At 37.0% G+C, this 13149-nt stretch overlaps 1 protein-coding gene across 4 annotated transcripts in view; it reads left to right on the top strand.

Moving 5' to 3' along the window:
* INTS8 (integrator complex subunit 8) overlaps positions 1-13149 on the top strand; it is a 47138-nt gene that overhangs the window by 32898 nt on the left and 1091 nt on the right. For 3 of the 4 annotated variants that reach the window (XM_082363809.1, XM_082363810.1, XM_082363808.1), the window contains 10 exons: positions 1296-1480; positions 1923-1956; positions 2920-2976; positions 3067-3128; positions 5542-5660; positions 7353-7456; positions 8466-8516; positions 10167-10240; positions 10321-10385; positions 10550-10593. In XM_082363809.1, the coding sequence (XP_082219935.1) occupies positions 1296-1480; positions 1923-1956; positions 2920-2976; positions 3067-3128; positions 5542-5660; positions 7353-7456; positions 8466-8516; positions 10167-10240; positions 10321-10385; positions 10550-10593 (795 nt within the window). The remainder of the gene's footprint in view (positions 1-1295; positions 1481-1922; positions 1957-2919; positions 2977-3066; positions 3129-5541; positions 5661-7352; positions 7457-8465; positions 8517-10166; positions 10241-10320; positions 10386-10549; positions 10594-13149) is intronic. The other variant, XM_082363811.1, reaches the window with a different exon arrangement.

Raw genomic sequence — 13149 nt, 5'->3', positions numbered from 1 at the left:
ACTGTCGTGGCCTCTCTTGTTGCGGAGCACAGGCTCCAGACGCGCAGGCTCAGTAGTTGTGGCTCACGGGCCCAGCCGCTCCGCGGCATGTGGGATCCTCCCAGACCAGGGCTCGAACCCGTGTCCCCTGCATTAGCAGGCAGATTCTCAACCACTGCGCCACCAGGGAAGCCCCCTAGCTAGGGTTTTTAACACCATTTTCACTAGCTTTAGGAAGCACCAGAATTCTTGTAAATTAAGTCAAGTGTTCAGGTATTTATTGAACTGTACTTTCAACTTTACTATGTTTGAAATTTGGGGGAAAAGCACTGTTTTCACCTTTGTCATAATCCTGCCTCTTTCTTTAAGCAGTGGGACCCCATTATGAACCTTTTCTAGGTCCAGTCAGGGAACTGGGGATTCCTGATGGACGTGAATTATCGTTGGCTACTTTACCCTCTAAAGAGAAATGATGTATAAGAATTACTATAAACAAAGGATAGAGGGGCCCTCTCTTGCTTAAATTATAGAGGGAAAGACGTGCTGGATTTGGCATATAAGCCTATTTCTTTCTCTACATTTTGGGCCTGTCTTTTCTCTGCCTTTTGCTTTCAGCCCTTCCATTCTTTATTTCTGGGTCCTTCCTACACCTTTGGTCCTGAAGGCTGCCTTTATTCAGGTCAGTCACTTTCAGTAATCTGTCCTTCCTTAATTCTACCTCCTCACATCAGCAGTAGCTCCATCCCCAGTTGCTATCATTTTTCTTAGAGAAAAGTTGCTCTAGATCTTGTTCCTTTATTCTGCCAACTTCAATGTCCATATTTTTTCCTCGTTTTTTTCATTAAAATTAAAAAAAAATTGTGTGTGTGAGTGAAATTTAACCCCTATTTTAGTCTCATCTCTGGACTTTTACAGTTAACATTGTAGTGTATATGTTCCATTACGGGCTTTTTTTTTTTTTTTAAGGTGGGATCATACTATGTGTATCTAGCAGTTTTTTTCCCACTTAATAGGTCACATACCTCTTTGCATTGTCTCAGTTTTATTCTCATTAGACTGTAATTGTTTAGAAACAAGGAAGTTTATAATGTGGCGGAACCAGAGAATCCCCTTCCCAGATTGGATTCAGATCTGTCAGTAGACAGTGAGCTCTCAATTCCTCAGTGGTTGAATAGAAGGCACAGCATAAGATACCTGTGCTTCGTATGTGTAGGCAGTTATTTATCTTTCTTCAGATGTTCCTCAGTAATAGAAATAGCATGTATGACATTACAGATTATCTTTTGTGTATTTTCTGTCTGTTTTTCATGTTATAGCTTGGACAGCTTTTAGCAGCTACATGCAAAGAACTTCCAGGCCCTAAAGAAAGTAGACGGACTGCTAAAGACCTTTGGGAAGTTGTTGTTCAGATCTGTAGTGTGTCCAGTCAACACAAACGAGGAAATGATGGCAGAATTAGTTTAATAAAGCAGAGGGAGTCTACATTAGGTATAATGTATCGGTATGTTTCTATCAGTTTGTTCTTTTAGTTATTTATTTATACTATTTGTACTGTTGTAAGAACATCTACCATTATCCTTGGGTATCATAAAGATGGACAATGTAAGAATTCTGTGGTGCTGATCTCCGATGGACTTGTCTGATATGGCCACCTTAGGAAATACCTTGTTTATATGTTACTTTAAGAAACTACTTATTAATCATTTAATATAATCAAACCTGAGTTCAAAATCAACAGTTTTGGTTGGATAGTACTGAAGATGTCTCATGTGATTAAAACAGGAAAGACATTTTATTAGGTTAGTACGACAGTAGAATATTATACTCTTTTATACATGCAGGACTGGAAAGTTAGGAATAAACCTTCACGTATAATTTACTTTCTTGTTTTTATTTTTAATTTCTGATATTAAATGTATATACACAATTTGTGTTTTTTGTAGGAGTGAACTGCTTTCTTTTATCAAAAAATTACGGGTAAGCTTTATAAACGTTGATCTAATTACTATTGCTGATTTCTGTAGAATATGACAAAAGAATATTGAGTGTTTAAATGCTGATTATTTAAGTAATCTGTTAATGTGCTTTTTATCTTCAGTGATCATTTTTTTGAGGATGGGATAGTCTGAATGGAGAAGTTTGTTTTGCATTTACCTTACCATGTTTTAGTGAATAGAACAGGTGTTTTTTTTTTAAATTTATTTTTATTTATTTATGGCTGTGTTGGGTCTTCGTTTCTGTGCGAGGGCTTTCTCCAGTTGTGGCAAGCCGGGGCCACTCTTCATTGCGGTGCGCGGGCCTCTCACTATCGCGGCCTCTCCCGTTGCGGAGCACAGGCTCCAGATGCGCAGGCTCAGTAATTGCGGCTCACGGGCCCAGTTGCTCCGCGGCATGTGGGATCTTCCCAGACCAGGGCTCGAACCCGTGTCCCCTGCATTGGCAGGCAGACTCTCAACCGCTGCGCCACCAGGGAAGCCCCAGAACAGGTGTTTTTTAAACTGTAAAGAATTCTTCATAATAGGGCTAGATGGGTGAAGCCTAACTTTAATTTTTCTTGATAGGATTAACGTCATATTTATTTATTGGACATAGATTCCACTCTTTAAATTCCATCCTTTAAATATTATTTTAAGGAATAAAAAGTCAACTTTTTCTAGAGGTAGCTGGAAGTACTAGTTGGAAAGAGGTCTATTTACTCAATTTCAAAAGATGTGAGGACAGACACCTAAATTTGGTCATTTTTGTGTAAATTGTGTGTTGTCATTTCTTTCATGAGATTAAAAATAAAGTTGCTCTTTAGTGTGCTGTAAACTAAAGCAGGTGGTAATTTTAAAAACCATAAGAATCTTTTGAAGGAAAATACTTGGTATCCTTGAGGTTGATGGGAGAAATATTAAAATATATATAATATTTAAGGATACTGTGTTTTCTTTCTCATAGGAACCGTTGGTTTTGACTATTATTTTATCACTCTTTGTGAAACTTCACAATGTTCGGGTAAGTATTTTATAATTTCATCTAAAAAATCTTTGGAAGAAATTTCCTTTTAAATCATGCTTTTTTTTTTTTTTTTTTTTTTTAAATAAGGAGGACATTGTGAATGATATTACAGCTGAACACATTTCTATCTGGCCATCCTCCATCCCCAAGTAAGAAGTATTATAGCTTACATTTTATTAAATTGTTTATATATTTAGAAACCATCCTGACTGATATAGATAACCTTGAATAATTTGATGAAAAGGCTGCAATTTGTTAGGACTCTATAGCCAACTTCATGTTTCTCTATTAACAGTAATAATCTTCCTAAAAATTATGGATAAGGCATAACTAAGTAAGAGCTAAGGTATACTAGCCTTAAGTAGAACCTAGACAGTCTCTCAGTAGTCCTGATTCCTTGTCAGTGGTAGAACTAGAAAATTGAGGCTAATGAAAGAATGACTTTCTATCAGGTTTTTCTAACAGTGATTGTCAGAGGTTCCCAACCCTTTTTAATTGCCTTAAGAAGTTCTTTAAGTAATTTAAGAAATCTTCTCTCTTAACTTTCATCGCCTGAGAATCACAGTAAGAGGATGGGGGAAATTTGGGCGGGAGGAAGAAAAGGTTCCTTTTCTGGAAAAGAAAGCATTTATATTTTTCTCTTCCCACACATAGCAACTTCTCATTCAAGAGAGTCCATTTGTTTCCTCACAAAAGTTACTTTTCCTTTTCTCCCTTCCCGGCCAATCATCTTCTTTGTGCCTGAAGGGCAGATCTAGGCCTTATTTTATTGCTTTTAGTGGCATTTTTGAAGAAGAAAAGATTGTAGTAGGTAGGTAAGCAGGCAGTAGAATGAGAGCAATTTGCTTCTGTCTCAGTCTTAGAGATTGGAAGCCGTTCTCTCTCTGACAGGGATTTGGAGAGTCTAAAGTGGGTGAGTGACCCTTCCCTCTGCTTACTGAGCCTTAGTTCCCACAGAAGCACTATGCTTCCTGAAGCAAATAACTGCAGATTTTTACATAAAATTCGGTATATTAGATAGCAATCCAAGAATCAGGTAGAGGTCATTTTGCCTTTTTAATTGATGGTTGTAATACCTCTTTGGTGTTACTTCTTTGGCCTAAGTTTAGACTGTAAACTAATGATTGATTTTTTTCGGTGTGTGTTTATAAATGGGGCAAAAGAATGGTTTATCATAGAGGTTCTCAGCCAGACTCAGAGATTGAGTCCCAGCCTCTCCACTTCTCAGGTATATGACCTTGGGTTAGTTGCTTTCTGTGCCAGTTTCCTCATCTGTAAAACGGGTATAAGAATAGTACCTACCTTGTGAGGATTAAATAATAAACTTTCTAAGCTAGGTGTTTAGAATAAGGGCTGCCACATAGTAGGCTTAACTATTATTTTCATGATAAAATTATTTTAATGTAGATTAACCCAGAGAAAATAAAATGTGACTAAATGTTTGACCAGAAAAGATATTTCTCTTGAGCAGGAGTCTTTATTGACTCCAAGAATAGTGTGAGGATGGCATGGATTAAGTATTACTATTTTAAAATTGATTGTTTGATATGTAGATAGAATTCTTAGACTTAACATTTTATAATTTCTAGGAAACATAAACCAGTGTAACTCATTTAAATAATTGTAAATAAATTAGTTGTAAATCAACAGTTGGGTATTTACTAATGGCACCACAATACTTTCCCACTGTATTGGGAACAGTGGTGAGTTATGGTAAAATCTAACCCCTCAGGGCAACAGGAGTACTTTGTCCAACCTTGTTAGATGACAGAGCCAGGACTTGAATCTCGGTGTGTTTCTGAAGCCAAAGCCTGTTCTCCCCCGCTGGGTCTCGCTGTAGGGGCTGTCAGCGTGTTTCTTGGGTGCTGGCTTGGCTTTATCCTCACAGTTCTACCTCCTAATTCTGCATCTCAGGACTTTCAGGCTTAACTAGGCTCAGAGCAGCTGGCCCCCTTCCGTACTCTTTTTTGGATTCTTCATTGCTTCCAAATGTGCTGCAGTGATACCCTTGCCACAGCTCGCCCCACCTCGGTGAAACATCTAATCCAGAGGAGTTAGTTAACCCTTACAAGAAGCCACAAGGTGAATTTAAGGCCACGTAGCAGTACTGTTAGTGTTTGAGCCCTTATTTTCTGTAGCTTCCTCTAGATAAACAGAACTTAAAAATCATTTGGAAAATTTTTATGAGTCTGTCTCTTTATAATTTTGTTACCTGTAAATTGTGCATAAAAAGTGGAGACAGGGTTTTATCCTACGACCTTTTTTGTGCATTATATTGTCGAATATTTAAAGATACTTTTTAGAGTGGCCTTCTTTGGCATTTTGGGGAAAAAAAGGAATCAAAAATCAGATTGTTTTCAGCCCCTTATAAAAAGTTAGCTGATCACACTTCCTCAGATTTAGTTGTTTTGATAGTTTTAAAATATTTACTCCTAGTAATATTTAACATTGTATTTATGATCACCTACATTTTGACTAAGTCTTTTTGTTTTTAATAAATGTGTGTATGGAATTTGAAGTTGACTCTTAAAATAGAGATTATGTTTATTGTCTTTCATATAGCCTCCAGTCCGTGGACTTTGAAGCTGTGGCTATCACAGTGAAAGAGCTAGTTCGGTATGCCCTCAGTATAAACCCAAACAACCATTCCTGGTTAATTATTCAGGCAGACATTTATTTTGGTAAGTGAGATGTATGGTTGCTTTGTGTTTTGTTTTTGTAGCAGTTTTAGAAGTGAAAATAAATATATTACACTTGTTATTACAATACTTTATTAAACTTAAGTCTTGTTTTTGACATTCTCTAACTCTTCTTCCTAGATAAAATTGAAAGTAACTATTATTGTTATATGTATGCATTTTTCTGAGACTTTGATTCAGATGCTTTTGGTTTTATGTTGACTACTTTTTTTCTGTGTTTTTTTTAAATAGTAAATGGTCATCTAAAAAGTTGGTAAAACATTCTTAAGGAAAGAGGTTAAAGTTTAGTTTACAAAATTGCTCTTTAAAGGTTCTAAAATATGTCCATGCACTCTTTTTTTTTTTTTTTAAATTAATTAATTTATTTATTTATGGCTGTGTTGGGTCTTCGTTTCTGTGCAAGGGCTTTCTCTAGTTGCGGCGAGTGGGGGCCACTCTTCATCGCGGTGCGCGGGCCTCTCACTAGAGCGGCCTCTCTTGTTGTGGAGCACAGGCTCCAGACGCACAGGCTCAGTAGTTGTGGCTCACGGAGCTAGTTACTCCGCGGCATGTGGGATCCTCCCAGACCAGGGCTTGAACCTGTGTCCCCTGCATTGGCAGGCAGATTCTCAACCACTGCGCCACCAGGGAAGCTGCATGCACTCTTGATAATTATGTGCGTTCTTGAAAATAGATTCCTAATTTTTCCCCCCGGTTGTATGTGATAGATTTTCCAACTTGATAGGGAATTTCTAATATTTCTATTACTATACAGATCAAATTAAAGTTTTGACTGGTGTCATTTCTGGGTCACTTTTTTAGGAGTTGATTTTTTTAAAGAGAAAGTTCACAATGTAAGAGTAGAGAGAATAGTATAATGAACCCCCATGTATCTCCTGTGTCTGCCACCCAGCTTTTTTTTTTTTTAAGTGACTTATTGCAAGCAGCCTTAAGTCATTTTTATTTTTTTCATTTTTTTAAATTGAAGTATAGTTGATGTGCAATATTACATAAGTTACAGGTTTACAACATAGTGGTTCACAGTTTTTAAAGGTTATATTCCATTTATAGTCACTACAAAATACTGGCTGTATTCCTTGTGTTGTACAATACATCCTTGTAGCTTATTTATTTTATAGATAATAGTTTGGTGCCACTCAGCTTTAACAGTAATTAACTCATGGCCAGTCTCATTTCATCTGTACCTTCACCTACATCATCCTACTCTCTCCTGGATTATTTTTGAAATAAATACTTGCCAATTTTAATGCTCATTTTTACCCCAGCCCTGCAAAGAATTTATTATCAGGATCTTAATATCTTTATTCAGAATAGATTTTCTGATTCTAAACTGCCTCAGAAAAATAAGGTCTGTTTCTAGTATAGTCATTTGGGAAATAAATACCTCCAGATACTAAATTCTGTACCAGTAAGTTTGACAAGGAATCTGAGCTAAATATTTGGCTAATCAGTTTTAGAAGGAAAGACTCTATTATACAACTACTTTAAAGTGGTTGAAAAAATAAAGCAAATTTTTCTCCTTGTTGGCCTGGCGAAGTGTTATCCCTAGGTCTGTGGTTTGAATCTGCTTTTGTCAAACATGAAGTAATACCTGACTCTTCACAAAAGAGGTCCTGTTTTTCCAGCTGTGTATTTAATGGCAGGTAATTCTTTATCTCTGTTTTCTACTTCAAGCAACAAATCAGTATTCGGCAGCTCTTCACTATTACCTCCAGGCAGGAGCTGTGTGTTCTGATTTCTTTAATAAGGCTGTGCCCCCAGATGTTTATACAGACCAGGTAGGTTGTTTTTGCGGGCTTGCTTTCTTCTTGTCTGTCTTTAAATGTTCTTCTTCCTGGGCCTCTTTTTGCATGAGCTTATTCATTTCCATGTATGTGGTGGTAACTCCCAAATTGATTGCTCTAGACCAGATTGCTCTCCATATTTCCAGTGCCCACAGCTATTGCTGCTTTGATTTCCCAAAAACACCTCAAACTCAACCTGTCCAAAACTGATTCAGCATCTTTTTTTTTTTTTTAGTATTTATTTATTTATTTTGGCTGCTCCAGGTCTTAGTTGTGGCTTGCGGGCTCTTTGCTGCAGCATACAGGCTCTTAGTTGCGGCATGCGAACTCTTTCTTAGTTGGCAGCATGCGTGTGGGATCTAGTTCCCTGACCAGGGATCGAACCCGGGCCCCCTGCATTGGGAGCGTGGAGTCTTACCCACTGGACCACCAGGGAAGTCCCCTGATTCAGCGTCTTACTTTACCAGTCTCTCCTCCTGATGACCTTCCCACACCAAAACAACAACAAAAACAGAAGACCCCACTGAAATAGCAGTCACCTTTGTTTAGCTCTTTGAGTTGACTAAGCATAAATCCTGAGTGTCGTCCTCTTTTCTTTACTAACTCTCCCACCAACATCTACTCAGCCTTCAAGGCATATTGATTCTGCCTCCTACATCTCAAATTTTGTTCATTTTCTCTCAATATGCATTACCCTTTCCTCTGGTTTTGGCCACCAATATAATAATTTAATAAATGGCATCTTTTAATATTTACAATAATGGTTTTTGAAATAAGATTTAAAATTTTTTAATAACTAGATTTTTTTTAACTTAAAGTTCTATTTTTTGGAGCAGTTTTAGATTTATAGCAAAATTGAGTGAAAAATACAGAGTTTTCATGTACCTGCTGTCCCTGTACACGTACAACCTACTTCACGATTGACATCCCACATCAGAGTGGTACATTTGTTACAATTGACATTAACTAGTTTTTGAAAATAACCAGAGTTTTGTTTTTGTAGGTAATAAAACGAATGATAAAGTGCTGTTCTTTGCTGAATTGCCACACACAGGTTAGTTTATAATATTATGATGCTGGTCTGTTTTCATGAATATTAGAGTTTATAATAAATGTAAGGCATTGGACTGGGAAGTAGCTTTTATTTTCCATATCATAATTGCTTAAATTTATGGTATTTAAGAATTTGCATGTTCTTCAAATTTTTTTAAAATAATTTACAGAATTTTAACTAAAATGAAAGTATGAGTTAGAAGACATTGGTCTTTGAACCTTATAAATGGAAAAAGCATTCTCAAGTATGTTTTCTTATATTTAAAAGTAGATATGTACATTAATCATTAGGGAAATGTAAGCACCCCAATGAGATATCACTTCACACTCACAAGGAGGCTGTAACTGAAAGATAGTAACAAGTATTGGTGAAGATGTGGAGAAATTAGAACCTCATATGTTGCTGGTAGGAATATAAAATGGGGCAACCTCTTTGGAAAACAATTTGGTGCTTGCTCAAGAAGTTAAACATTGAATTACCTACTATATGACCCAGCAGTTACACTCCTGGGTATATAACCAAGAAAAGTGAAAACATATGTCCACAGAAGAATTTGTACGTGAAATGTTTATAGCAGCATTATTCATAATAGCCAAAAAGTGGAAACAACCCAAATGTTCATCAGCTGATGAATAGATAAACAAGATTTGGTGTGTGTGTGTGTGTGTGTGTGTATATGTATGTGTGTGTGTGTGTGTGTGTATATATATATATATATATATATATATATACACACACACACACACATATACACAATGGAATATTATTCAGCCATAAAAAGGAGTGAAGTACTGATATATGCTACAACAGGGATGAATCCTGGAAGTTTTATGTTGAGTAAAAAAAAGCCAGATACAAAAGGCTTTGTATTGTATGATTTCATTCATTTGGAATGTCCAGAATAGGCAAATCTATAGAGTCAGAATGTAGATTAGTGGTTGCCAGAGACTGCGGGGTGGAGAGGTAGGGGAGGAATGGAGACTGACTACTAATGGGTATGGAGTTTTTTGTTTTTTGCGGGGGGCGGGTAATGAAATGTTTTAGACTTAAAAGCGGTGATAATTGTACAATTTTGTGAATATTCTAAAAACCACGGAATTTTATACTCTAAGAGGGTTTACATTATGGTATGTGAATAATAATCAATTTAAAAATCTTTAAATATTTAAAAAAGAGATCAGCATTATGACCTACATACCTGACTGAAATGGATCTGTTTTCTATGTTAAGCAGACTGGCCTACATTTTGCCAAAATGAGCTTCTGTACTTGCCAGCTGTGAAAGGTTTAATTGGACGTTCTATATGTCCTTGAATGTTTGACACTTATGTTTGGCAGTTTTCCATTTCCTTCAGTTTTCTAAACTGGCTTTTTGCCAGCTTCTCATTCAGGTGAAGCTCTAAAAATTTATGATTTAGGTCACTGGGGAAGAAAATATTGGGCAGACAGACACTTGTGTAAGGATTTTTTACAATTAAAATTGGATGGATTCCATACATATGAGCTGATCCACTCATCCTGATCTGCAAGGCCTCTTATATTAAATAATGTACTCTTGACATGAGAATCATTAAAAATTACCCCTCCAAAACCAGTAGTCATTGTTGATACTAGTTACATGAAACCATTTTCAATTCTTTTTTTTATGTAGGTGGCAATTTTATGTCAGTTCCTCAGAGAGATTGACTACAAAACAGCCTTTAAATCACTGCAGGAACAAAACAGGTATGAATGGTTTTTGAAATAAAATGCAGTTGAAATTTTTCTGCTTAAGAAAGAGGAAGTAACTGAGTTCTGTTTTTCAGTCATGATGCTATGGACTCCTACTATGACTACATATGGGATGTTACCATTTTGGAATACTTGACTTGTATCCTTCATCAACATATATGTGTGATGTTAGAACAATTCATTTCTGTAAATTAAAGAAGTGTTTAATATTGTATATTTTCTAAATAAAAAACAAAGAACAGTTGAGAATCTATCATGATATTTAATAGTATCAAATTTATTATTCTTAACTGATTCATTTAGATCTTCATCACAAAAGAGGAGAAACAGATAAAAGACAAATTGCGGTAAGTTATTTTATGCCTGATTCTTCAATGATGTGCTTAATTTCCCTAATACTAAACTATTTCCTGTCTCATAACAGCATCAAAGTCCTTACAGTGGCCTGCAAGGCCGCATGTGACTTGACCTCTAGCTATTCATTCGACTGTCCCTTGCTAACTTCTCCTACACCAATACCCCTACTGTTCTTTGAACATGCCAAGAACATTCACTACCAAATGGCTTGTGAAATTTTCTCTTTCAGGAACATTCTTTTAACTTCCCTCAGGTCTCTTCTCAAATGTCACCTTCTTAAGAAGTAATTGTCCTTTCCTGACCATCTTATAAAATAGCAATGTCTCTCCCCCCTTTCCCTTCAATACTTTTAATTGTCATTTCCCTTTTAAAACTTGTCTCCATAGCACTTATCTACAGCTGACATAGTGTATATTTACTTATTTATTGGCTGTTTCCCCATGAGGGTAGGAATTGGTTTTGTCACAGTTGATACCTAGAATGGTGCCTGGCAAATAACAGATGCTCAGTAGTTACTGGCTGGATGAATTATTTATTTAAATTTGACTTATAAACCAAAACATTACAAATTCATGGTCATTTTTACTAGCCTAACATTTGCTGTGTCACTATTACCATATATGTTTTCTCTTCGCTCTTTCACTCATTAATAAAAGTATATGCTGTTTATTAAGTGTCCTTTAAAGCTTTGTACTTGGACTAAATTGTATGGCCATTATTTAGAGGAAACAGAATAACAACAGCATCTTTCAAAAAAAAAAAAGAGAAAGGAAAAAGAATATGGTGCCAGTTCCACTTAATTGGAGACTACTCATTCTCCCATTTCCAACTTATCCAGGGCTGGAAGGCAATGCTGAAAATTTCCCAGTTCCCTGATGGCGTTTCTAGACTATCTCTACTTGTATCATTTTTTAAGCCCTTTCTCCTTGGAAGCTTACACCTACCTCACTAGCTCATCTAAACAACTACCTGGCTGTTCCTCTACATGCATCAAAAGACATGTGATCAACTTATCCAACAACCCTGGCACTCCAGGTTCCATTATTACCTTTACTCTTCATCAGCCACCCACGGCCAGGCATTTTTGTCAGAATTGCTCTACATAAGATCTCTGTGCCAGTAATCTATCCCTTTCTTACTTCTGGGCTCCCATGTTCCTCATGATCAGTGAGACGTTCAAGTTCATGACCAAGTTTTCCCCAGTCTGTCAGCCCTTTTCCAACTTCCGTTCCTTCCCTACTGACCTTGAGTACAGCAAATACTGGCCTGTGTACTCTCAGAGATACTGATTCATTTGATTTGAGATGGGACCCTGGGATCCAATTTTTAAGTTTTCCCAGGTAGTTCTGATTATAAACCAGATTTGGGAACCCCTTCTATCTATGGTTGACTATCAGGACTACTCTGATTAATATTTTCAGCATCTTTGCTTTTTTGTCTTTTGCTTCATCTGGAAAAGTCCCAACCCTGAATCAGTTCAAAAATTTATGCTTTTTTCCCCCTGAGCCACTGAGTTCTGTTGGAAAAAATCCTACAACTGTATAAACTTGTGCCACTACCAAACCATGGCCTCCAACCTTAGCTGGCCACTCATTTCTTTTGTTTACTTGCCAGTGGTCAGTGGTCTGCATTCTTTTTTAGGGAATATTTTAGACTTTCACCCTATTAAGCCCCTGTCCTCTCTCCCTTTTCCATTTTCAGTAACTTCCTTGTCTGTTTGGAGTAGACCAGAAAAAAAGACTGATCAGCCCCCATCCTTGTGAAAGTTGTAGTCTTGGGAGTTGTGGCCCTGTGAGTGCCAGCTTCACATTCCTGTTTCAGGTCCCTGCTTTCCACCTTCAAAATAATTGACAACTGTATTCATTGTTAAGTCCACGCTTTTAGTCAGTAAAAGCTTATGCTACTCCTTGTTGAAGACAAGTTTTTATGCTTTTGATTCTATCCTTTCAGTGATTCTGTCCCTTTCAGTTAATTACCTCCTCTCCTATACTGTCAACCACTCCCATACCTATAAACTATTTCATCCTGAATAGAAACTTCTCTTGACTGTACTCCACCTCTCTCTCATCCCTCCTCTGCCTAGTTTTTTAAAGCTCTTTGACCCAATACAATTTGACTTCTGCCGTCCCCACTCTATTAACTGTTCTCAAGGATCACCAAATGCCAAAGCCAGTGAATACTTTTCAGTCTTTATCCTGTTGTTTACACGCCTTCCTCCTTGAAATTCTTTATTCCTTTGGCTTCCCTGGCATTTTTACTCATTTCTTCTCCCTGACTCTTCTGCCTTTTCTTCTTTGTGGGTATTTCCCTCTGTCTACCCCTTAAACTTGGTTTTCCCAAGAAGTTAGTCCTTGGGTATTTTCTGATTGCCCTACATTCTCCCTAGGTAATAACCTCATCCACTCATGGTTTTGACCACTACCCACCTAGGATGTGTTATTTCTCTCAAATATCTGGCTCCTATTCCAATTTCTGCCTTATACTTTGAACTTTTATAGCCAGTCGTCTTCAGGATACTTTGTTTGAAATAACTCTTTAGTTATACC

The sequence above is a fragment of the Balaenoptera borealis genome, assembly GCF_965194805.1.
Source record: "Balaenoptera borealis genome assembly, chromosome: 17".
NCBI classification, from domain to species: Eukaryota; Metazoa; Chordata; class Mammalia; order Artiodactyla; family Balaenopteridae; genus Balaenoptera; species Balaenoptera borealis.
The sequence above is the reverse complement of the archived record's forward strand: the minus strand, read 5'-3'. Positions and strand labels throughout refer to the sequence as shown.